The sequence below is a fragment of the Portunus trituberculatus genome, chromosome 32 (genome assembly GCF_017591435.1).
Source record: "Portunus trituberculatus isolate SZX2019 chromosome 32, ASM1759143v1, whole genome shotgun sequence".
NCBI classification, from domain to species: domain Eukaryota; kingdom Metazoa; phylum Arthropoda; class Malacostraca; order Decapoda; family Portunidae; genus Portunus; species Portunus trituberculatus.
Window position 1 is genome coordinate 406,973 of NC_059286.1, and position 27,768 is coordinate 434,740.

The following is a 27,768-nucleotide window of genomic DNA, read 5'->3' on the forward strand; positions in this document are numbered from 1 at the left end:
TATATTTATTGGTTGTACCCCAGACACTAAAGAAACAAGCTATTGTATTGGCCCATGAAAAAGAGTCTGGACATTTAGGACAACTAAAAACCATGTTAAAAGCTGAAGAATATTTTTACTGGCCAAATCAAAGATCAGACATAAAGAAATTTATCAGAGAATGTATAATTTGTCAACAATGTAAAACTGCACCAGCTTTACAAAAGACATACCAGGAATTGCCTCCTGTAAATCAACCTTTGGAAAGGATTAGTATCGATATTACTGAAATGACTCCAGCCAGAGGAGGTTATAAGTACGTATTAACCATCATAGATCACTTTTCAAGATTTGTAAAGTTGGTGAAGTTACGGTCCAGACACGCTGAAGAGGTAGTTAGGGTTATTAAGAGTTACTTGGGAGACTATGGGGTACGAAGGTACTCTTAGCTGACAATGCGTGCGAGTTCTGCTCACAATTGTTGACAGAACTCTGTCGTACGCATGGGATAGAGATGGTGTTTTCCACCCCACACCATCCATGTGGGAACTCTATCACCGAACCGTTACATCGAACCATTAAGTCAGTGCTAGCGTCTCTCGGGAAAGGACAACCGCACAGGTGGTCTGAGTGCCTCACGCAGTGTCAGCAGATCCTTAATGCGGCCATACACGAGACCACTGGCAAATAGCCCTATTTCCTTTTCTTCCGGCGCCATGCTCCTCGCTATGTGGGAACTACTTTGCCCCAGGTGGACGATGAAATAGACATTAATACAGCCTTGGAGGCAGTGAGACAATCATCCCGTGCAAATAGCAGGAAGTGGTTAGCTAGAGCGAACATTGGCCGGAAGGACCAAAGAGTCGAGGTAGATGATTTGGTGTGGATAAAAGGAACAGTTTGGTTCGTCAGCTGATAGAAAACTTGGTCTCAAGTGGATTGGACCGTATAAGGTTAAAAAGGTGAATTTAGATGGAGTGTCATATGAAGTGGAAAATGTGTTCAATGGCAAAATACTCCATAGAGCAGCTGACCGAGTGAGAAAATATGTAACCGATGAAGGGTACGTGGTAGACATGGAAGAAATTGTAGTGCCTTCCGATGAGGAGGAAGAAGACAATGAGGTAGAGGAGCCCAGACCGACTCATGAGAGACAACCAGTGAGAAGATTTATAGAAGAATACTAAGTGTATAGACCCCTAGGGGCATTGGAATCTTGTGACTGTCCTATACTTCTTTTGCAGCTACATCAGACCCGCTGCTGGGGAAGGAGACCGCCACTGTTGGGGGTGGCTGAAGTGTTCACGAGGATGGGCCTCTTGAATCCAGTCCCCACAGAATGAGGGTTTGGTGAGGACTACGTCTACCTCTCCACTCCACCCCTGTACGCCTGGACTGATGGGAAGTGGGAGTCGCAACACCAACTGGGAGGTCAGGTCCTGCAGGACCGGTAGAGACGTCAAGGTCTTGCACTAAGTGGAAAGTTGTAGAGTGTGAAATGTTGAAACAGAGGTCAGTCATACCACAGATACCCTGGACACTGTAAATAGGGGAAAGAGCTCTAAATGGTTGTGTGTGCTCACATTGGTGTATTGCGATTACGTGGATTGTTATGTGTGTGTTACTTTTTTTTTTGTAAATGAGAAGACGAGGATTTGTTTTCCCTGAGGAAAAAGCCATGTACTGAGTAGCAGTACTGGATGGGGATTATTACCCAATATGAGGGTATTTATTTAGTCCAAATCCTCATCTTCTCTTCATATATGCAGCTAGGAATTCTTATATAGGGAGTCCCTGTAGGGGGGAGAAGAGGGATGACGTGTGGCTGCGTGCGCAGTTATCATGGCCGCCGCCTTATAAGGTGAGGAGCGTGGTGGTGTCGTCCCAGACCATCACTCGCTCTCGTCTCGAGGTACACTCTCCAACCATCTCCAGGTGGAGCTGCAATATGCCACGTGGTCTGATAAGAACAACTCATGAGGTAATTATCATGGTTATAGCACCGCCCCTGTGGAACCCTCTGCCACTTCCACCACAGCAGGCCCAACGGAGAGAGAGAGAGAGAGAGAGAGAGAGAGAGAGAGAGAGAGAGAGAGAGAGAGAGAGAGAGAGAGAGAGAGAGAGAGAGAGAGAGAGAGTCAGGCCGCCATTTTTACCTCTCGGGACGCCACCACACGCACCCACACACCTTCTCACCTACAGCTGAGTTACCCACAGTTTCCCCCCCCATAGGTCTTTCATAATATAGGTAGGATAGGTAGGAAGTTACATGACTGTGATGGGTCGTTGTTGAATTAAAGGGTCTATTTTGTTGAGTTTTGCGTGTTCATCCCTCCCCCCTTGGTTTCGTTACATCTTTCTTTTCTTTTCTTACTAGGCCTAAGCCTCACTTAGGCCCAGTACAAGAAACTGAGCATAACGAAGGTTCAGTATAGTATCATTAAGCATGTTCCCATAATCTTCATTTCCCCATGAGTTTGTTCTGAGTGGAACATAAACAACGGCAAAGTTCCTTTTTCTTTCTCCTTGAATTCTTACTCATGCTTGCAGCACTTCAGCACTCCCTTCTCCTTTCTTTGTTTCTCTATTCTTCTTTCATATATTGTAACAATTTTCCCCAATATCCAATGCTTCAAGTCCTCCATATATTTGTCTCAGTTAATCCCACAATGTCAGGCTTGTTTTCTCTTTATCATTCAACTTTATTTTTGTCATTAAAATACCATTTACATTTGTATATGCAACTTTTAATAATCTTCCTCTTCTACAGTGATACTTATTTCCCTTTTGTTCTCCCTCCTTTTGTGCCAGTTCCTCAGTCTCGTGTCTTTCACCTTCTAGTAGTAGGTCGTCCTCTCCTCTGCTGTTCTGTAAGTTTTTTCTCTGGCTGTTTTTCATAGCTGCCTGAGTTTAGCTCTATCTTCATTTAGATTGTGTCTCAACCATACATTTTTATATGCTTCTTTCCTTCCCAGCCTCCATGAGCTTGCCAGAATTCCCTCAGTGCCTGCTTACAATCTCCTTCTAATCTTTAATGGACGTCTTTTTCCCTCCTCGTATTTCCCTGGTCTATAGACTTCTTCAATTTCTTCACTCAATCTCTTGCCGCTGCCTCCATCATCCTTCACCTCCATCACTACTTTATCAGCCTGCTCTTTCTCATATTCTTCTCTTTCTCATCTAACTGGCATAACTATTTCCTTTAATCCAAAGACTACAATGCACTTTTTCTTTTCACAGCATCATTAACCAAATTTTCCTTTTCCTTAATTACCTTCACTACCATTTTGGCTACCTCCTGTTCCCTTTCCTTGGGCGATTCTTCAATAATGTTTGATCTGTTGCAGTCTCTGACGAGACAGCCAGACGTTACCCTACGGAACAAGCTCAGAGCTCATTATTTCCGATCTTCGGATAGGCCTGAGACCAGGCACACACCACACACCGGGACAACAAGGTCACAACTCCTCGAGAAAAAGAAGAAATTAAATCAGTCAAAGACCTACTGAAGAATCTAAACGACGATGATAGGCAGAACTTAGAAGAGGAAGTAGAAGAAATAAACAGAATGGGACCATATCAAGAAGGAAAAACGAGACCAATTAAAATACTACTAAAATCACAAGCAGCAACAGAAGAAATATTATATAGAACAACAAAACTTAAGAGAAACAGAAGGCTGTAAGGATATCTATATAAAGAAAAATAGAAATGAGGAAGAAAGGAAGAGATACAATGAACTGGCAGCTGCAGTAAGGGAAAAGAATAATGAAAGGTCAGAAGAGGAGAAGAAGGCATTTTTTTGGAGAATTCTAGGAGACAGGATAAGGAAATGGTATATAAATGAGAAGGAAGAGAAAAAAGTGGAACAAGTTTAACTAAAAATGATAAAGGCAAACGACTAAAAATGATGTATACGAACACAGACGGGGTTTTATCAAGTAAATTAGAATTAAGAAATTACATAAGGAAAGAAAATCCAGATATTGTATGCCTGGCTGAAACAAAACTAAATGAGGCAATCATAATAGATTTGGATAATAGGTATAATGTATGGAGAAGAGACAGAGTAGGTAAAAGAGGAGGAGTCATCATGATAATGTTAAGGAAGGAGATAGTGATCATCCAAGTGGAATGTGGGGAAGGAAAAGCAGAAGTATTGTATATTAAAATGCATATTAATAAAAAAGAGTTAACAATCATTGAAACATATGTGCCACCAAAAACAAATTCATGGACCAATCAAGAATATAAAGACATGATAGATGACACAATAAGGAGTCTAATGAGAAGCGTTAAAGAAAGGAGAAAAGTGATATTAGTAGGAGATTTCAACTGTAAAGAAGTGGACTGGGAAAATTATGAAAGTGGTATGGGGGAAGAAGCCTGGGGAGAAAGATTCTTGAACCTAATGATAGACAATATGATGGACCAGAGAGTAAAGGAATGCACAAGATTCAGAGGAAACGACGAGCCGGCGAGATTGGACCTAGTTTTTACAAGGGGTATACAAATTAATGACAATATAAGATATAAGTGCCCATTGGGAAAGAGTGACCATGCAATATTAGAAATATATATAGAAGAGGGAAAGGAAGATAGAGACGATTCATACAAAGGAGACCGATTAAATTACAGAAAGGCTGATATTGAGAATCTCAAGAACTATTTTAAAAACGTAGACTGGGAGGAGATGGAAAACTCAGAGACAATGCAAGACAAATATAACTTATTTTTGGAAATATACAAAACAGGAGTCAGGAATATGTCCCAAAATATAGACCAAAGAAGAAGGAAAGAAAGATTGATTTAATGCAAGGTGTGCTAGGGCAAAGGAGAAAAGAGATGGAGCATGGAAAAGGTGGAGGAGAAATAGGAATCCAACAAAGAAGGAAAACTTCAAGGCAGCGAGAAATGAATATGTTAAGGTGAGGAAGGAAGAGGAAAAGAACTTTGAAAAGATATTGTCGAAAAATGTAAGGAGCAACCAAAATTGTTCTATAGATTCATAAATGGAAAAATTAGGCAAAAAGAAACAATAGAAAGGTTAAAAGGAGAGAACGGATGGTGGAAGACCCAAAAGTATGGCAGAACTATTAAATACAAAATTCCAGGTCTTTACTAAAGAATCCAAATTTGAGAGGCCACAGGGTAATGGAGAGACAATCTATATGAAAGAGATTAAAGTAACCAAGCTTGAAATAAAAGAGTTAATGAAGGAACTGGATGAAGAGAAGGCAATGGGACCGGATGAAGTCTCAGGCAGAATACTGAAAGAATGTAGGGAAAAACTAGCAAGTCCTATATACAACATCATAAAATGCTCAATAGAAAATGGAACAGTGCCAGTAGAATGGAAAAGAGCTGAGGTGGTTCCCATATAAAAGAGCAGAAGGAAAGAAGAACCTTTAAATTACAGACCAGTATCACTAACTAGTGTAATATGCAAGATGTGTGAAAGAATAATAAAGAAACAATGGATCGAGTTCCTTGAAGACAAAAAATTAATATCAAATAGCCAATTTGGTTTTAGAAAAGGACGGTCTTGTGTAACTAATTTATTGAGTTTCTATTCTAGAATAGTTGATAGAGTACAAGAGAGAGAGGATGGGTTGACTGCATCTATTTGGATTTAAAAAAGGCGTTTGACAAAGTGCCACACGCAAGATTACTTTGGAAGTTAGAGGAGAAGGGTGGCTTAAAAGGAAACACATTGAGATGGATAGAAAATTATTTGAGGGGGAGAGAAATAAGGACGGTAGTTAAAGATATGAAGTCCAAGTGGAGAGCAGTAGAAAGCGGAGTGCCACAGGGGTCAGTATTGGCACCAGTACTTTTCCTCATTTATATTAACGACATGCCAGAAGGAGTGAACAGCTACATAAATTTGTTTGTGGATGATACGAAACTGTGCAGAGTTATAAAGCAAAAGGAGGATTGTGAAATACTGCAAGAAGACCTAAATAAGATCTGGGAATGGAGTAAGAAGTGGGAAATGGAATTCAATGTGAACAAAAGCCATGTCATGGAAATGGGAAAGAGTGAAAGACGACCTGTGGGAATCTATAAGATGGGAGATGGAGTAGAACTGGAGAAAGTCAAAAAGGAAAAGGACTTAGGAGTGACGATGGAAGAAAACAATCAACCAGTAAGCCATATTGATAGAATTTTTAGAGAAACATATAATTTGCTGAGGAATATTGGAGTAGCATTTCACTACATGGACAAAGAAATGATGAAGAAATTGATAAATACTATAATAAGACCCAGATTGGAATATGCAGGAGTAGTGTGGACCCCTCATAAAAAGAAACACACAAGGAAATTGGAGAGGCTACAAAAAATGGCTACAAGAATGGTCCCAGAACTTGAAGGGATGACATATGAGGAGAGACTAAAGGCTATGGATCTACCAACCTTGGAACAAAGAAGGAGAGAGGAGACCTGATACAAGTCTATAAATTGATCAACGGAATGGACCAAGTGGATAATGAGAAACTGATCCTAAGAGAAGAATATGACACCCGAAGCAAAAGATCGCATAGTAAAAAGCTGAGAAAGGGAAGATGTCTGAGAGATATTAAAAAATATAGTTTCCCGCAGAGATGTATTGAGACGTGGAACAGTTTAGATGAAGAAGTAGTGTCTGCAACGAGTGTGCACACTTTTAAAGTAAGATTGGATAAGTGTAGATATGGAGACGGGGCCACACGAGCATAAAGCCCAGGCCCTGTAAAACTACAACTAGGTAAATACACACACACACACACACACATTTGTACCAATAAGACAACATAGAGAAGTTGGAAAGCAGGACTGGTTTAACGATAGATGTGAAAAGGCTAGAACAAGAAAAGAGGATGCATGGAAGAGGTGGAGAAGGAAAAGACGGATTAAGCAGTGGGAAAGTTACAAAAGAGCAAGAAATGAATATGTGTTGATTAGAAGAGAAGAAAGAAAGAAACAAGAAAAGGATATAATTGATAAATGTAAAGACCAACCAAGGCTTTTTTACAGACATGTGAACAACAACATCAAAAATAGAAAGTATTGAAAGTTTAGAAGTAAATGGAGTTTGCAGTGAGGATCCCAGGGAAATGGCAGAGGCTATGAATGGATGCTTTCAGAAGGTATTCACAAAGGAGACTGCTTTTGACAAGCCACTGGTAATGGAACAGAAAGGGATTATGAAGGAGTTTCAAGTAACTGTGGAGGAGATCAAGAATATGATGGGGAGTCTAGAAGTGAGAAAAGCTGTGGGACCTGATGGGGTATCAGGATGGATTTTAAGAGAATGCAGGGAGCAACTGGCAGAAAAAGTTTGTGAAATAATTGATGCCTCATTAAGGGAAGGTGTAGTGCCCCAAGACTGGAAAAGAGCTAACATTGTCCCAATTTATAAATCAGGTAACAAGAGAGACCCATTGAACTATAGACCAGTGTCACTTACAAGTGTGGTAGCTAAGATGTGTGAGAGGGTGGTGAAGAATAGATGGACAGACTTCTTGGAGAAAATGACATACTTTGTGAGTGTCAATTTGGTTTTAGAAAAGGGCGTTCATGCACGACAAACCTGATATGTTACTATTCGAGGGTGATAGATGTAATACAGGAAAGAGATGGTTGGGCTGATGGAATATATCTGGATTTAAAAAAGGCCTTTGATAAGGTACCACACGGAGACTGATCTGGAAACTTGAAATGGTAGGAGGAGTGCATGGCAGTTTACTAAAATGGATGGAAGACTTTTGGTAGGAAGAGAAATGAGAACAATAATTAAGGACAGACCATCAGAATGGGGCTTGGTGGAGAGTGGAGTCCCACAGGGATCAGTGTTGGCACCAGTAATGTTTGCGGTCTACATAAATGACATGGTGGATGGGGTGTCCAGTTATGTGAGCCTATTTGCAGACGATGCAAAATTGTTAAGAAAAGTGAGATGTGACAAAGATTGCGAACTACTCCAGGAAGACTTGGACAGAATATGGAAATGGAGCTGTACATGGCAAATGGAGTTCAACACGACAAAATGCAAGAAATTAGAGTTTGGCAAGAGTGAAAGAAGAATCAGGAGTATGTACAAGATAGGAAATGAAGACATAAAACCAGTCATGAAGAAAAAGACCTTGGGGTGACAATTAACAATGACCTATCGCCAGAGAGACATATAAACAAAATAATTGGAGAAGTATTGAACTTATTGAGGAACATAAGAGTGGCGTTCAGATATTTAGATGAAGAAATGATGAAGAAAATAATTACTGCAATGATAAGACCAAGGCTTGAATATGCAACAATACAGTGGGCTCGAACTTAAAGAAACACATAAGGAAACTAGAGAAAGTACAGAGGGCTGCAACAAAATGGTGCCTGACTTAAGAGATTTGACTTATGAAGACAGACTGAACAGAATACAACTTCCGACCCTGGAAAACAGAAGAGAAAGGGAGACCTGATAGCAATATACAGAGTGATGATTGGCATGGAAAAATGGATAGGGAAGATCTGTGTATGTGGAATGAAAGAGTGTCGAGAGGGCATGGGAAAAACTAAAATGGCCACTTATAGGAGAGATGTGAAAAATATAGCTTCCCTCATAGAAGGGTGGAAGCATGGAATAGTTTAGACGTGGAAGTGGTCAACGCAAGGAATATTCATGATTTTAAGAAAAAGCTGGACATTAGTAGATATGGAGACGGGACAGTACGAGCATAGCTCCTTTCCCGTATGTTACAATTAAGTAAATACAATTAGGTAAATACACACACACAAATTCTAGGTTAAGTTTTATCCATAGTTAGGTTAAGCATTTCAGTTCATTGTTTTAATGTTCCCCCCCCTGTACATTTTCAGTGTAATTTTTTACATTGCCAAATTAATAAACCGTATATTATTATTATTATTATTATTACACACACACACACACACACAGGTCCGCAGGTCTCCGGCTGTGGACAGGAAGAAGGAAAATACCTATGGTGTTACAGGGCCGGGTACCTCTAAGTTAGTGTCCTGTTAATGTCCTACTGTCGCATAGTATTGAAAGTGAGGGATATGGAGAGTGGTCCCTGAGAGGAGAGTGTGGGCGGTGATTGTTTTGGCCGTAATCAGCTGATGATAACAAACATGGCGTCTAGACAAGCCCGGGACTTTGAAAGTTTTATAACTACGCCAAAAGGACTGGAGAAATTAGATATGGATGCAAGAATTCAGGCACTGGAAAGTAAGTTCCTAAACATTTTGTCCATAGAAGAAAAACTGGATAGAGTTATAGCCGAGAATGATTCGTTCAAAAAAAGAGATCTATTTGTTAACGACAGCAAATAAAGAGCTATTGAAGGAAAAAGTAGAGATGGAGAAAGAAAATCAACAACTAAGGAAACAATGTGAAGAGATGAAGGCTAAACTCCTGGAAATGGAGATGAAAATATCCGAAGGGGACTTGAGGAAGGAGGAATGCCTTAATCTAATTGATACTAGGATGAAAGAAGTGAACCATGAACATCAGGAAGTACAAAGGTCCTTTAGGGAGATAGTGAAAAAGCAGGAAGAGGAAAATAAAGGGATTACGAGAGGAAATGGTAAAGGCACTAAAGGAAAATGAGTATGTGGTGCGAGATATTGCTGAAAAGAAAAATGTGTGATCATAATAGATTGAGGAAGAAACTAACAGGAACTGGCAGGACAGGAGGGATAAGGAAAATGACAGGATTAAGTCTTTACTGAACAAGATCTCTGTGGAAGAAGAGGACCTATATGCTGAGGTAGAAGAAAGTGTGAGATTGGGAGCCTTTGAGGAAGGCAAGAATAGACCATTAAAATTGAAATTAAAGTCTCAGGTGGCAGCTGAGGCCTTGTTGAGGAGGGCTTGGAAACTTAAGGACTCTGAGGAAACCAAAACAATTTACATAAGAAGAAATATGTCACAGGATGAGCGAATGAAAATGAAAGAGCTTGTAACTGAAGTGAAAGAGAGGAATGACAAAAGAACAGAGGAGGAAATGACCAAGTTTTTTTGGAGGATGAGAAATGGGAGGCTAAAGAAGTGGTGGATAAAACAGACGGAATAGACAGTACATGGAAGAACGGGACTAGGAATGGAATACAAGTGACTTACACGAACATAGATGGATTTCTGTCTAAGAGGCTAGAATGTATGGATTACCTAAGAAATAACGAACCGGACATAATGTGTGTAGTGGAAACAAAGCTAAGGCCTGAAATAAAGCTAGACTGGTTTGTTGTAAAACACTACAAAGTATGGAGAAATGATAGAAAAAATAAGGGAGGTGGTGGTATAATGGTTCTTACTAAGGAAGATCTGATAGTGAAGGAGGTGAACTATAGTAAGAGAAATGAGGAAGTGATAAGTATGCTTATAACAGATGGCAAGAGGGACATTAATATTATAACAGTATACATACCACCCAGAACCAGTGCTTGGGAATATGAACAGTACAAAATGGTGATGAGAAATACTCTAGGCAGAATGAAGCAAGAACTCATCAGAAAGGATAGAGTGATGATAATTGGAGACTTTAATTGCAAAGAAATAGTGTGGGAAGACTAAAAAGTGGTGAACGGTGGTGAGTGGGCAGAGGAATTGTTAAAGGTAGCAACAAATAACTTGATGACACAGTGGGTGAGATCACCAACAAGGTGCAGGGGACAAGATGTTGCAGCAAGGTTGGATTTGGTATTTACCAGGGGAATCTCTCTAAAAGAGGAAATTGAACATGAATGTCCCTTGGGGAAAAGCGATCATGATGTCCTAAGCTTTGAGCTGGATACAGAATTAAGCACGAATAAAATTGTGGAACGCAGGGAGGAAAAATTAAATTATATTAGGGCAAATTATAACCATATAAGGGAGTTCTTTAATGAAATTGACTGGTCCATGGTATACCAGGAAAGGGATATGCAATTGAAATATGATAAATTTATGGATTTGTATAACTCTGCTGTGAAAAAGTTTATGCCATATCACAGAAAGAGGACTTTAAATAATAAACAGTGAAATTGTGAAAAAGCAAAAAAGAACAAAGAAAAGGCATGGAAGAAACTTAAGAAAAACAGAGATGTATTATCAAGAGAAGTTTACAAAACAGCAAGGAATAGATATGTTGAAGTAAGGAGAACAGCACAGAAGGAATATGAACAGAGGGTGGTGGAAAACTGTGATAGTGACCCAAAAATGTTTTACAAATTCATAAATGGAAAACTAAATATAAGGGAGGCAATAGAAAAGGTAAAAAATGGGGAAGTATATGAGGATGCTGGAGATATAGCTGAAATTTTGAACGACAACTTTTGCAGTGTTTACAAAGGAGGAGCATTTTATGGGAGGAAGGCATACGGAAATAAAGCAAATGCAGGACATCATGGTTACTAAGGAAGATGTAAGGAAAATTATAAGCAATCTGGATATTAATAAATCAATGGGGCGTGATGGCATATCTGGGAGGTTGCTAAATGAATGTAAGGATCAAGTGTTGAACCCCATATTTGATATTGTGGAAACCTCCATACGAACAGGATTAGTTCCGAAAGAGTGGAAAAGAGCTGACATTGTGCCTATATATAAGAATGGAACCGCTAAATTATAGACCAGTATTGTTGACTAGTATATTGTGCAAGGTATGTGAAGAAGTAATTAAAGCTAAGTGGAGTGAGTATCTAGAAAGTGAAAACATTCTGAGTGAAAGACAGTTTGGTTTCAGAAAAGAAAGATCGTGCGTATCCAATTTATTATGTTTTTATTCAAGAGTGACTGACATACTACAACATAGAGAGGGATGGGTGGATGCTATCTACCTGGACTTGAGAAAGGCCTTTGATAAAGTACCACACAATAGACTGATGTGGAAACTAAAGAAGATTGGAGAAGTAAATGATAAACTAGCAAAATGGATGGAAAATTACTTAATGGGAAGAGAAATGAGAACAGTGGTGAGAGGAAAGAAGTCCGAGTGGAAGAAGGTAACTAGTGGAGTTCCACAAGGGTCAGTGCTGGGTCTCATCATGTTTTTTATTTATGTTAATGATATGCCAGTAGGAATAGACAGCTACATGAACATGTTTGCGGACGATACTAAAATTATGAGGAGAGTAAAGAATGTGGATGATTGTAACAAGTTACAGGAAGATCTTGATAAAATATATGAGTGGAGTAAGGAATGGCAGATGGAATTTAATATAGACAAGACCCATGTTATGAAAATGGGAAGAAGTAGATACAGACCAAACAGGGATTACAGGCTGGGTGATGAGAAAATTAAAGAGACCAATGAGGAGAAAGACTTAGGAGTAACCGTGCAAAACACTTTGTCACCGGCGAAACACATTAACAAGATTTTTTTGAAAACATATAACTTGCTTCAAAATATTGGCCTTGCATTCCACTACCTAGATGAAGGAATGATGAAGAAGATATTATGTACCTTAATAAGACCCCAGTTAGAATATGCAGCATGTGTCTGGTCACCGCATATGAAGAAAAATGTGAAGAAGGTGGAAAGGGTACAGAGGCTGGCAACAAGGATGGTACCAGGACTCAGGGAGTTAGACTATGAGGAAAGACTGAGGAAGCTGGGGCTGACCACATTAGAAGAGAGAAGAACAAGAGGAGACATGATAACTATGTATAAATTGGTGAACAGGATTGACATACTGGACCACAAGTAATCATCTCCGAGGACATGGAAAAAAGCTAATAAAAGACATCTGTCTAAATGACGTGAGAAAATACAATTTCCCGCATCGTAGCATTGATAAGTGGAATAAACTGAGCAGTGATGTCGTTGACACGGTGTGTGCCCTGTAATACACAAATAGGTAAATAGGTAAATACACGCAGGTAACTGTGGAGAGCGGTTGTGTTGGCAGGAGCTCCTAGAGGAACATTCTAAGAGCAGATCTAGTGAAGCAGAAGGAACTAGACTCTATGTACAGGGGGAAACAGGGCCATAAAGTGTCCTGTCTCCAAAAATAAGCAAGATTTGGGTACAGTTACAGTGAAATAATGGAGGGGGAGGCAGATGCAGGTGGCACTGCTAAACATATGTTATCAAAACATTTACCAAGATTTATTGAAACACCAGTTGGATTGAGGAAATTGGGAGAAAACACTGATAAGGGTTAAATTATGCCAGAGCAAATTTTGAAAAGTTAAGACAATTTTTTTTGTGGCATAGAATGGAGGGACATTATGAACGGCAAGACAGTACAGAGGAAATATGAATTATTCCTACAGAAGTATAACAAGGGAGTGAGGAAATAAGTATACAGTAAAGAAGAGTATACGAGCCTGGTACAATGACAGATGTATAGAAGCTAAGAGGGAAAAGGATAAAGCTTGGAAGAAACTCAAAAAGCAGATATGAAAGCAACGGACAGCACTATAAGGATGCTAAAAATGAATATGTTAGAGTAAGAAGAGAGGAAGAAAGAAACTTTGAGAAAGATGTGGTGTGGAAAAGTGAAGATGAACCCAAGCTTTTCTACAAGTATATCAGAAGACGAAGAATATAGAAACAATAGAAAATATAGTTAAAGGAGGAAATGAGTGAAATATTAAATAAGAGCTTCAAGACTGTTTTCACTGAAGATGATTTTACAGAACCAAATAGGACATTGCATTGTCAAAGCTTGGAAGAACTCATAATGCACAAACAAGAAATTGAAAGTCTACTAAAAAATTTGGATGTGAAAAAAGCGATGGGACCAGATGGTGTGTCAGGCTGGGCACTAAAGGAATGTAAAGATCAATTGTTTGAACCAATTTGGGAAATGGTTACCAGCTCATTAAAGGAAGGGAGAGTACCGCTGGAATGGAAGAGAGCTAACATAATCCCAATATTAACACATTCCCTGCAATGTGTACCACTGGTGGTACATCATGCATTCCCAACTGTTGCATATTGGTACATTTGCTTGAATACACAAAAAAAATCTAGATATTTTTCACACCTTTTTCTTTTTCTTTAGTTATATTTAGTATGAGTGAAAAAAAAACATTCATCCTATATGATAAATTTCCAGTATTGAGCTAAATTTGGCCTTATAATCGTATATTTTTAAACCTATTTCATAAAAAAAATTGTTCATTTGCTACTTATAAATCATGATATCCTTCATAACCACTGAAAACCACTATATAACTGGTTCACCTTCTGTTGCATTATTTTCATTTCATTGATTGCTTATTGATTGAAGTACATATTGTATCATCTGAAGGTGACGAACATGTAAAAATCTAAGGAGTAACTCAAACCTTTCTCAAGATATTACTCTGGATGCAAAAGTTGCCTACATATATGTTTTTCTTTGACCAGTACAGAGAAATCTCAGGCAATGCAACAATTCCCGTGTAAAGCATCAGACCTATGAATTTTCTTGTTTCATAATTTGTTGTCATTTTCCAAGATTTCAGCCTACATCTTCCAGTGACATGTGAAATACCAATTTTCTATTGAGTATACCTATTAGTTTCTGTTACAGTTAGGACAATAATCTAATTTGTGAAAAACAAGTCATACCAATCTCTAGATGTGAGAGTACATGGATCAAGAGTGAGTTGTTCTTTCCCTGTAAAATGGAAATGACTGAAGTTTGGAATGTAGTGATGCAATGTGTTGAGAGAACAATGTTTGTAATAGAGGATTGGGTCACATATGGTACACAAGGAGCATACTCCACTAGTGGCACACAACGCAATATCAAAAATTCAGAACAAGTCTATAACGTAGTGTGGAGGTGGAGCACGAGTTTTATTGTATCATTGGCAACTCAAAAGAAGCTACTCATCTCCTCTCAAGTCCGTGGGTAGCATGGTACTGGCACTGCGCCAAGTTGAACCAAACGTGACAGGGAGGAAGCGGCAGGAAATCCAAACACAATTAATATGTTAAAGGGAGGAAAGTCAACTGAGCCATTAAAATACAGACCAGTCGTACTTACAACTGTTGTGGGAAAGATATGTGAAATTCTTATCAAAGAAAAATGGGTTAAATAGTTGGAAGAAAAACAAGTTATATCAAACAGACAATTTGGGTTCAGGACAGGAAGATCATGTGTGTCAAATTTACCAAGTTTCTACTCAAGAGTAGTAGAAGGATGGGAGAGAAGAGATGGATGAGTGGACACTGTGTACCTGGACACAAAAAAGGCTTTTGATAAAGTTCCACATAGCAGACTACTTTGAAAGTTGGAGAACATAGGAGGACTGAGAAGAGCAATGTTAGATTGGATAATGAATTACATGTTAGATTGGATAATGAATTACTTGAAGGATGGAGAGATGAGAACTGTGATCAGAGATACATACTCATCATGGAGTAAAGCAACAAGTGAAGTGCCACAGGTGTCAGTGTTAGCCCCCATTATGTTCCATGTATATGTAGATGACATAAAGTATGGAGTGACCAATTATATTAATTCGCTTGATGATGCAAAATTGTTAGGAGTTATTAAGACCCAAGAAGACTATTTGCTGCTGCAAGAAGATATAGGCAAAATTTATGAGTAGAGTAAGAAGTAGAAATTAGAATCCAATGCAAGGAAATGCCAGGTAGTGGAATTAGAGAAGAATAAGATAAGACAACTATTGAACTATTTAATGGGAGAGGAACAAATAATGAAGACTAAAGAGGAAAAAAATCTGAAGTGGTTATATAAGAAAATCTGAGCCCCAAAAAACACATAAGTAAAATATTTGGAACAATGTATAAAATGTTGACTTATATTAGGGTGGCATTTCAATACATGGATAGGGGTATGATGAAAAAATCATAACAAGTATGATATGTCCAAAGTTGGAATATGCAGTAGTGGTGTGGTCACTGAGCTTGAAAAAGGATATAAGAAGATTAGAACGGATTCAAAGAATAGCTACAAAGATGGTGCCGGAACTAAAGGACCTAACATATGAAGAAAAGCCAAAGGAAATGGGACTGCCAACCTTACAAGATAGAAGACATAGAGGAGACCTGATAACATTGTATAAAAAAGTTAATGGCATTGAAAAGATAGACAAGCAAGACCTGGTGCCAGTGACAGAAGCTAGAAGGCCAAAAGGACATGCAAAGAAGATTAAGAAGAGGAAGTGTGTGAAGGATATTGGAAAAAAAGTTTTCCACATAGAACAGTGGAAAAGTGGAATGCATTAAATGATGAAGCTGTTGCAGCAAATAATGTGCACAGCTTTAAAGAAAAATTAGATAAGTGGAGATATGGAGACAGAACACTATGAGTCCCGCTTGAACCCTGTACAATACAACTACGTAAATACAACTACGTAAATATACACACACAGCAAATTATTATCAAATAGCCAATTTGGTTTTAGAAAAGGTCGGTCATGTGTAACAAATTTATTGAGTTTCTACTCTAGAATAGTTGATAAAGTACAAGAGAGAGAGGGATGGTTTGACTGTATTTATTTAGATTAAAAAAAAAGGCATTTGATAAAGTGCCACATGAAAGATTACTATGGAAGTTAGAAGAGAAGGGTGGCTTAAAAGGAAGCATATTGAGATGGATGAAAAATTACTTGAGGGGGAGAGAAATAAGGATGATAGTTAAAGATATGAAGTCCAAGTGGAGAACAGTAGACAGCGGAGAGCCACAGGGGTCAGTATTGGCACCAATACTTTTTCTCGTATATATATAAACGACATCCAAGAGGGAGTGAACAGCTACATAAATCTGTTTACGGACGATGCAAAACTGTGCAGAGTCATTAAACAAAAAAAGGATTGTGAAATACTACAGGAAGACTTAAACAAGATCTGGAAATGGAGTAAAAAATGGGAAATGGAATTCAATGTGGACAAAAGCCATGTCATGGAAATGGGAAAAGTGAAAGACGACCAGTGGGAATCTATAAGATGAGAGATGGAGTAGAACTAGAAAAAGTAAAAAAGGAAAAGGACTTGGGAGTGACAATGGAAGAAAACAATCAACCAGTAAGCCATATTGATAGAATTTTCAGAGACGTATAATTTGCTAAGAAATATTGGATTAGCATTTCACTATATGGACAAAGAAATGATGAAGAAATTGATAAGTACTAAAATAAGACCTAGATTGAAATATGCAGGAGTTGTGTGGACCCCCCATAAAAAGAAACACATAAGGAAATTAGAGATACTACAAAAAATGGCTACAAGAATGGTTCCAGAATTTAAAGGGATGACATATGAGGACAGACTAAAAGCTATGGATCTACCAACCCTGGAACAGAGAAGAGAGAGAGGGGATCTGATACAAGTTTATAAATTGATTAATGGAATGGATCAAGTGGATAATGAGAAACTAATCCTGAGAGAAGAATATGACATTAGAAGCACAAGATCGCATAGTAAGAAACTGAGGAAGGGAAGATGTCTGAGAGATGTTAAAAAATTTAGTTTCCTGCAAAGATGTGTTGAGACTTGGAACAGTTTGAGTGAGAAAGTGATGTCAGCAAAGAGTGTACATAATTTTAAAGAAAAATTGGATAAGTGTAGATATGGAGATGGGGTCACATGAGCATAAAGCCCAGGCCCTGTAAAACTACAACTAGGTAAATACACACACACACACACACACACACACACACACACACACACACACACACACACACACACACACACACGAGCCAACGACCATTCAAGGCGGATACAAAGAAAGAGCTCCAGCATGGGTTACACTGCCAATACCCGACCATGAAGCCCAGCATACCTGGTGATGTGTTACAAGGGGAGAGATGGCTAGATTAGTGACCTGATCCCCAAAATTACATTAAATTTTGCTTATGTCAAGGCTGGTAAAAAAGTATGGAAGATGAGGATATGGACGGCACACTCAATGCTGCCGCCTATATAAACAAAGGAACCAAACTGAGAAGCAGGAACAAAATTATTGAAACTCTAATAACATTTAAAGTGTGTGGTGTAAGTTTCCTAGGTCTGCCACAGCGCAGACATGGAGTAGGTAGTGATGCCCCGCCACCATCCCTGAAACGCTTCAACCATCGCTGTACTGATTGCACTGTAACTCCAGTATTTTCAGAGATTTCCTTCACAGAATGCCCTGCCTTAAACAGGGTCACGATAGCAGCAATCTTGTCACATTCGATTTCACATCCACTACCCATAGCCAGTAACACAGACACCAAACCACATCAAATTTATGTAAAATCGAATGCAAAGCACGGTGCTCTAGAAATGTAATACTCCCCTTATCAAATCTTAAATAGCACTGAGCATGTAAATACAGTACTGCATGCCCTGGTGGAACCAACCTTCATCTCACTGCCAGGTATACGAAAAATATCTGGCTCGCTCATGATATTGTTGGCAAGGGACTTCCAATTTGTGCCATAAGTATTGACGTCAGCAGTATCGCGTCCAAACTTTTGGCGACGACTGTATACAAGCAATCCCCCCTTAACGAACAGGTTACGTTTGTTAAGCGAATTTTCGTTAAGCGAACCAATTATAACAAGTTTAACCCCTGACTTGAACTTCCATTGAGAGTAAACAAAGCGAGAGTGCATCACAGTACAGTGAAAGGTTTAATGAAAGTAAAAATTATGAAGTTAAACATTTTGGCAGTTTAATTTTAGTCATTATAATGTACACTAATGTATGCATGTACGTAACTTTATAATGTTGATGATCTTAAATTTATGAAGGGAGGGAGAGTGAAGCGGCAACCTGTGGAATGTAAACAAAGGGCGCATCATTGTACCATATACAAAACTTATGTACCACATTTCCACAAGGCTTTCCATTTTATCCATTGCAGAGTCACGAGTCAAGGTGGTTCTTTTAGCTTACAAGGAAGATACAGTCTCACCAGCCTTCTTAATAGTCTGTTGACTTGAAAATAGTAGAGACAGTAGATGGAGTCAAGATGGTGGCAAGCAATGCTATTAGTTTTCTCACCTGTCTTGTGTCTGAATAATATTCAGCTTCACTTCGAGAGTAAAAGATTTCCTGGTCTTCTTAGCAACACTAGGTGACATTGTAGGGCTGGTTGCAGGGCGTTATGGTAGCATGTTGAGTGAGGGAAGACAAGCTGCTGTTGGACAGTTATTGTTTTGAACTAAGAGCGGGGAAGGGTATAGGAATGAGTGGTGCGCGTTTTGTCCACGAGAGGCGCTGGTGTATTCAAAAGCCTGTAGGCTTGCGTGATACGGCGGGGCTTTCAAACTTGGAAAAAATGACCTGGATAAAATTTTGTTAAAGCGAGTTTGGTGTTCGTTATCTCTTAAAGTATGGGGGGTTGATTTACTTTCCGTCTGTTACACCGGGGAAAAATCACACCCGTCAAAAATGCTGAAAACATTTTTTCCTTATAAAAGCATATTTCTTTGTGTTATTCTGAGTACAACAATGTAGTTTTCAACATGTTATGACCTCTAAGAGCCAAGTTATTGCACATCAAAAAATTCTCCCCAAACCCATGGCAGAACCCTCCGCTAAGAAATACCCCCCTAAGCTCTCTCTCTCTCTCTCTCTCTCTCTCTCTCTCTCTCTCTCTTTGGGCATTTGAATTTGATGTAAAAGTAGAAACTTTTGCACTTTCATGCCAAGAAAATGAGAACTCAGATATATGAAATGATGTGCAAAACAGGAAAAAAAAAAAAAAAGAAACCACATATTACAAGTATTGTGGATTTCTATAATAATTGGAATCTTGCAACTCTTATTAGCAATGGGATTCACGTGACTTGGCCGACAAGCACAGTCCTGTAGAGGCAACCAGGGGTGACACACACCAGCACATTGCTCGTGGGGAGTATGTGAGGTGGTTTATGAACGTCGCTGTGAGGGTTGGTCTCTGTCTCCCAGATCACTATCAGAATCACTACTGGAGTCTTCACTTTCTTCTGTCTCAATAAAAAAATCACTGAAGTCTTCACTTTCTTCTGTCTCAATAAAAAAAATCACTGTCTTCATTTTCATCACTGTCCTCAATGTCACTACAGAGTAACACTGACATAACATCACTCGGAGTAGCGTTTCCTCCCTCCGGGTCACAGGGGTTGCCAGATTTCGCCTCGAAATGGGAAAAGATGACCTACTGTGAGGGAACATATGTCTCAAGGCTCAAGGAGGCGAGCGAGAAAAGATGCCAGATACCTCCACTTGCCCCAGGAACAATAGTGAGGGGGAGAGATTCAAACGTTTAGCGCGGAAAAATCATGATTCCTGGAACGATCCCCGCCTCTTTGCACACGACGCTACAATCGTCCCGAAACGATCACCGTACATTAAGGGTTAAATGGGCTGATGGTAGTAAAAGGAAACATTCATTGTAGCGAAATTTCGTTGTGTGAACCTTCATTAAGCGGGGGTTGCCTGTACATATATATATACAGTGAAAAATTGGCTGATAAACTTAATTCGTTCCTAAAGACCATTCATGAAGCAAAATATTTGCAAACTAAAACTATTTTCCCCATAAGAATCAATGTAAAACAGATTAATCCATTCCTGGACCCCAGGGCTACAATTGAGACAGCTATGACACTCACCCCGCATTCCCTGCAGCATGTATCCTCTATCAAACCCTTTAGTGCACCTCCCAGCTGGAATAAATGAAGGATCATCATTACTATAGCAATGGCGTCTAACTGACAACTTCCAGACAACTTTTATCACGCATCACTAACTGTCCTGCTGGAGGTGAGGTGCCTCTGTGTTGCAATCAGCTGTGATGACAAATGTGGCAGCTGAAACAAACATCTCGTAGAATCTCGTGACTACTGAGACTTGTCATATCAACAAAGCATCTTAGGAATAACATTGTTTTTAATTCTCATCACTGCAATGTTGCATCTCCTGTTATTTACTACCATTATTTTCATGTTCTGATCTTGTTAACAGTATTCCTCCCCTCCTCCCACAGCCTCACTACACATTCTCTCACCCCTCTTCTGGCCATCTACATAATTCAAGTTAGCCAGTATTCCCAATCCCTTTCTTTGGTATACACTGGAACTCCTTGCCTGGTTCTTTATTTCCACTTCCAATGATAAAACTCTTTCAAAAGAGAGGTTTCAAGACATTTATCCTCTGGCTTTGTGTGGCACTTTTGTCTTTGTATGGGCCCGACACCCCAGTGAACATTTTTTATCGTAATTTTTGTTGCCCCTTCCGCACCACGTCCCACATGATATAAAAAGAAAAAAAAATTGCTTCCCTTATAATACTTGACTCGCAACAAGCATCTATCTTTGCAATGACATGCCATATCTTTATGATGAATATAGATCCAGGGTCAGCATTATATTTAACAGAGAGAGAATCATCATACCACTAGAGCTCCTTCACCTCAAAATTTTGTTGTGATGCAGATTTCTCAGCTTCATATTTGTTGGTGATATTCTGCAGCCGAAACTGACGGAGGACATGAGCCACCTCCAGCCTCACACGACGGCCTTCTTGCAGTTCCTCTACTGGGATAAGGTACTCGGCTGCCTCCCCAAGCCTCACCTCCTCAAGCTTGGCCTCCACTTGAGTCACTCTTTCCCGGTACAATCTGAAGGTTGAATCAACTTACAATGAGAGTACAAAAAGCATGATGGAATGCAAAGATATATAAAAAATAGTACAGAATAATATTAATAAAGGCCAATAATGATCAACACTTTTGAGCTCTTATAAGAATTGTTTTCATGGACCAAAAACATACATTAGCTTTTTGTGGGAACTTTCCATAATAATATTGCAGAATCTTCATCAGACTACTGCAACAATCTTTAAAAGAGTTGAACTTGGTCACCAGTATATACACCTTCCACAAACCCAAAGTACACTAACTGTTCACGAAGAAGTGAGAACTGCCGCTCCAAGTCAGTGAGGTCAGTCAGGTACTCGCCACGCCTTCTATCACACTCCTCCTCATCCAGCTCTATGGAAAAAAAATCAATAAAATATAATACACACAAACCAGTTCTGGATACTGAAAATAAAACACTAACAATATTAACAAAACTCCATCAGAACTACATAATGACCAGCACAAAATATTAAATTCATGACAAAAAAAATTTCCTATCTTTGCATCAATTTTCAATTTGTACACTAGATAAAAATTTATCCTTAACTAATAAAGATAAAATCAGCTGGTAAGTAATATTCTTAATCCGCTAAGACCGATGGCCGCAAAATTCGCACCCTCCCATTACCGCAATTATCATAAAAAAATTCAACTCATAAATTACTCTGGAAAAAAAATCTGCTGTTAGTAGACATGACAATGCATCATCCTACAAGTTTTTATTGCCCTACTCACTATGGTTGTCTCAGAATAATAACCGATAATTGGAGAAGATTGTGGTAGCGGCAACTCGAGGGAGGTGCTTTTATGTGTATTCTTACATAATGTAAGGCACTGCTCATGTTTTTATGTGTTTTCACATGTTTTTCGTGTTTTCACTCATACTGGCTGATTATAGTTACATATGTTTTTATCAAGCGTGGGTGACGATGTTGTCACAAGAGCGGGGTCGGGATCTACCTCCAACCTGTGCACTTTGCGTCTTGTCCCGCCTTGTCTATCACTTTTATCACTAAACTTTAGCTTCCTCTTAGCACCAGTAGCCATAGTTGTAAATAATAGTTCCTTAAATAAGTAAATACGTAAATAATTATCACCGCGACACGACGCTCACGCACCTCACAGAAATTTGCGGGAGACTAGCTGGCTAGAGCGGTGTGCTTCCTGGGAGCCGACAGTACTACCATAGGCCTACGTCATGACCAAATATAGCAGCGCTACCAATGCTAGCGCGGTTTTTATTAGCGCTCAAAGTAGCTGCCCCATTTAAGGACTGTCGGAAGTGTGCTATGCTGCCGTATTTAAGGCCTGTCGGACTTTACAGGTTAATCATGGAAAGTACACTTTATATAAAACCTCTGTAATTAGCTCACTAACCTGAAGAGTCATCCGATTCTGTACCATCTGAGGATATAGACTCATCAAGGGAGCTCCGGTCGCTGTCCGAGTCCTGTTCCTCCTCATTCTCAGTGTCATGGTCCTCCCTCTCATTGTCTCTGGCTCGCTTCACACCTGGCATTGTGCTTGTGTCTTGGGAATGGCTCTAGGGGTGTCTCTGACCCCTACAATTCTTGTGTCTTCTCTATTATTTTGTAAGTCCTCCTGTTGGTATTACTATAGAATTACAATGCAATTTACACTCATCTACCTCTAGCAAATATATTTTCTTACAAGAAATATTGTATACTGTATGGGTTTATAGTAAGATGCATCCACCTGGTGATAAGGACAGCATAGTGCAACTAACCTCAGGGATATGAACCTCAACAGCCTTCCTTAGAAAAAGTTACCCTAAAATGAAATTTACTCCCTTTCAGGTAAGGGACATTAGGGGAAGGAAACCTTTTGTTACAAATGCATTAAGCTATCCAATCCCCTACTAGAAAATAATGACATTAATAAAAATTATGAGTAATAATATCTTGGAAATTAGTTGTGTTACACTATCGATGAGAATATACTACATTATTAGAATTCAAGACAAAGATTCGTAATTAAAAAATGGCGACTCCAAACCCAGCCTTAGAGTCCCCTTCTTGGGAGGGGACCAGGAATGTCCCCAGGTAGGACTGCTCTCTTCACAATGACCCCAAATGTTTTGACACCTCCCTCAACTTTTTCTACATTAAATTCTGCAACATTTGCAGTCTTAGATCTAATTTTCAATCTGTGGAACACCACCTCTCCTCTACTAAACCTCATTTTCTTTTTGTCACCAAAACACAGCTGTCTGAAGCTACTGACAGTACCTCTCTCTCTGTTCCCTCCTACTTTCTCTATTCTCATTTTCGTTCCAAAGCTGGATGTTGCATCTATGCGCGAAATGACTTAATTTACTGTCGTGCCCATGCTCTCAAATCTTCTGAGTTTTCCACCATCTGGCTTCGACTCAATAGTCACTCTCTAACTAAATTTATCTATGCTGTCTATCTATCCCCTAACTCCTTCGACTAGAGTAAATTCTTTGACTATTTAACTTCCAAAGTGGAGCACATTCTGTCCCTCTACACTTTTGCAGAGATCTCCAATCTTGGAGATCTCCCTTCACTGACCATCCTGGTGAACTAGCCTTCAACTTTGCTATCCTCCATGACCTAGAGCAACTGGTGCAACACCCTACTCATATTTCAGACCGTTTTGGAGACACGCCCAACATTCTTGATCTCTTCCTTACTTTTAATCTTTCAGTTTATGCTGTCACCCTATCATCTCCATTGGGCTCCTCCGATCACCATCTCATTTCTGTATCTTGTCCTATTTCTCCAATCCCTCCACAGGATCCCCCTATGCTGAGGTGCCTCTGGCACTTTGCCACTGCCAGTTAGGGTGACCTGAGGATGTATTATGCTGATTTTCCTTGGAATGATTACTGTTTCCATGTCAGACACCTATCTCTTTGTGCTGAACGCATGACCGAGGTGATAGTGTCTGGCATGGAAGCTTACATTCCTCATTCTTTCTCTCAACCTAAACTTTCTAAACCTTGGTTTAACACAGCCTATTCTTGTGCTATACATGATAGAGGTTGCCCACAAAAGGTACTTGAGCCTTCCATCTCCTAAATCTCATGCACTTTATATTTCTGCCCCAGATCATGCCATGTCTGCTCTTCAACTTCCCAAACACTCCTTCATAAATAGAAAATGTCAAAATCTTTCAAACTCAAGCTCACCTGGATACTTCTGGCATCTTGTCAAAAACATCTCCAGTAACTTCACTTCTTCATCTTTCCCTCCTTTATTTCATCCTGATGGCACCACTCCCACCTCATCTTTTTCTAAAGCTGAACTCGTCTCTCAAACCTTAGTTAACAGCTCAACCTTGGATGATTCTGGGCTTGTCCCTCCTTCTCCTTTTCCCTCTGACTATTTCATGTCTTCAATCAAAATTCTTCGTACTGTTGGCCTATACCCTCAGAAGGCTTATGGATCTGATAGGGTCCCTCCTATTGTTCTCAAAAACCGTGCTTCCATGCTTGCACCTTGCCTGGCCAAACTTTTTTAACTTAGTCTATCAACATCTACCTTTCCTTCTCACTGGAAGTTTGCCTACATTCAGCCTGTTCTTAAAAAGGGTGACCGTTCTAATCCCTGAAACTACCGTCCTATAGCTTTAATCTCTTGCTTGTCTAAAGTTTTTTAACCTATCCTGAATAAGAAGATTCTTAAACATTTCACTCCACAATTTTCTATCCGATCGCCAGTATGGCTTCCATCAACATAGCTCTACTGGTGATCTTCTGGCTTTCCTTACTGAGTCTTCGTCATCCTCTTCTAGAGATTTTGGTGAAATTTTTGCTGTCACGTTAGACATATCAAAAGCTTTTGATAGAATCTGGCATAAAGCTTTGATTTCAAAACTGTCCTTGTATGGTTTTTATCCTTCTCTCTGCAACTTTATCTCAAGTTTCCTTTCTGACAATTCTATTGCTGCAGTGGTAGACATCCACTGTTCTTCTCCTACATCTAGTAATAGTGGTGTTCCTCAGGGTTCTGTCCTGTCACCCACTCTCTTACTATTGTTCATTAATGATCTTCTTAACCAAACTTCTTGCCCTATCCACTCCCACGCTGATGGTACCAGCCTACATCGTTCCACATCCTTTCAGAGATGACCAACCGTTTACGAAGTCAACAGATCACACAAGGACACCACAAAAGATCTGATTTCTGATCTTTCTAAGATTTCTGATTGGGGCAGAGAAACTCTAGTAGTTGTCATTTCCTCAAAAACTCAATTCCTCCATGTATCAACCTCACACAACCTTCCAGACAACTATCCCCTGCTGCACATGATTTTCATTTTCCTCTCATTCTTATTTTGTCCAACCCTCTAATGCAAGAATACTCTCAATCATTCATAACTTTCACTGGTAAACTCTGGAACTCCCTACCTGCTTCTGTATTTCTGTCTTCCTAATACTTAACTTCTTTTAAGAGGGTGGTATCAAGACATTTGCTCCCTAATTTTGGTTAACCCTTCTTATCTTCTAGAGAACCAGCACTCAAGTGGGCATTTTTTTAAACATTGTATTGCCCTTGGCTGGCCTTCTCTCCTACATAAAAAAAAAAGATAATATTTTACAATACTGTATGTTATTCCAATGATTCATTAATTGCAGGTAAAAGTAATTCACATCATAGTGCCACAGCACTCCATTTTCATTATCATCAAGTGTTGCCTAGACTTGTAAGTTAAGAATTTATCAGCAATGTTGTTCTTATGAGTCTTTCTTTTTAGATTTTCTTCCAATTATGTTATGTTATGTAAGATATAGTTTTTCTAAAAGTCCTTTTTAGTTAAGTGACAGACAGCAGAGTAGTTAAAATCTTTACTAGTCTGAAATTATTAGTCAGGAGTTGATGTAATATTAGTATAATCCTGACATGATAAAATCCCACGTTGTTAGAGAAAAATTTGCATGCATATATAAATAGATATACAGTAAACCCCTGTACTTGGGAATTCAAACTTGCCGGTCCCCTGGCGGCCGCACGGCGAACCACGCGGCTCCCCGGTGACGTCAGACCTCTCTTTAAACCTATCAGAACGCAGTGTGAGAGTCCCCTTCAACCATTTTGTTTGTGATACCCTCTGTACTGCAAGCATGGGAACAAATTCTGGCGATTTACCACCAACATGGCCTCTACCAGCACAACAGGTGGTACTGGTGGGGATAAGGACAATGGTGGTGGGTGAGGGAAACGGGTGGAAAAATGGGAGTTACAGTCTTTATATCATGTCTTATTAGCTTTATTTATTGCTTATTAATCTGTTTTGTACATATGTTCTAATATGTGAAGGTAAAAGATTTTATTTCAGCTCAAAAGACGGTATTTTAGTGGTCAAAAGAAAGACATTGGCAATAACCAAAGACAGATTGTGGCATTTTTTAGGCAATTTATATGGTATAATGAACTCGTGGTTGGCGAAATTTGCATTTGGCGGTAAAGAGTTACAGTCTTTATATCATGTCTTATTAGCTTTATTTATTGCTTATTAATCTGTTTTGTACATATGTTCTAATATGTGAAGGTAAAAGATTTTATTTCAGCTCAAAAGACGGTATTTTAGTGGTCAAAAGAAAGACATTGGCAATAACCAAAGACAGATTGTGGCATTTTTTAGGCAATTTATATGGTATAATGAACTCGTGGTTGGCGAAATTTGCATTTGGCGGTAATTTCACCATACTAATTAATTTGCCAAGTGCGGTGGTTTACTGTGTGCGTATATATATATATATATATATATATATATATATATATATATATATATATATATATATATATATATACACAGGAAACCCCCGCTTAACGAAGAGGTTGCATTCCTAAAAAACACTTCGTTAAGCGAAACTTCGTTAAGCGAACCGATTATAACAAGTATAACCCCTGATTTAAACTTCCATTGAGAGTAAGCAAAGAAAGAGTGCATCATAGTACAGTAAAAGGTTTAATGAAAGTAAAAATTATGAAGTTAAACAATTAGGTAGTTTAATTTAAGTCATTATAATGCACACTAATGTATGTATGTACGTAACTTTATAATGTTGATGATCTCAACTTTATGAAGGGAGGGAGAGTGAAACGGGAAATACACTAACCGGCAACCTGTGGAATGTAAACAAAGTGCGCATCACGGTACCGCATACAAAACTTATGTACCACATTTCCACAAGGCTTTCCATTTTATCAATTGTAGAGTCATGAGTTCAGGTGGTTCTTTTAGCTTTCA

At 39.1% G+C, this 27,768-nt stretch overlaps 1 protein-coding gene across 6 annotated transcripts in view; it reads right to left on the reverse strand.

Moving 5' to 3' along the window:
* The window catches only part of LOC123512047 (breast cancer metastasis-suppressor 1-like protein), a 139,930-nt gene that overhangs the window by 59,238 nt on the left and 52,924 nt on the right, over positions 1–27,768 (reverse strand). For 4 of the 6 annotated variants that reach the window (XM_045268205.1, XM_045268203.1, XM_045268204.1 and 1 more), the window contains exons 2-5: positions 22,909–23,133; positions 21,792–21,882; positions 21,303–21,510; positions 20,504–20,557 (exon numbers count right to left, since the gene is read on the reverse strand). In XM_045268205.1, coding sequence (XP_045124140.1) covers positions 20,504–20,557; positions 21,303–21,510; positions 21,792–21,882; positions 22,909–23,050 — 495 coding nt within the window. In that variant the 5' untranslated portion in view covers positions 23,051–23,133. The remainder of the gene's footprint in view (positions 1–20,503; positions 20,558–21,302; positions 21,511–21,791; positions 21,883–22,908; positions 23,134–27,768) is intronic. The other 2 variants (XM_045268207.1, XM_045268206.1) reach the window with 1 other exon arrangement.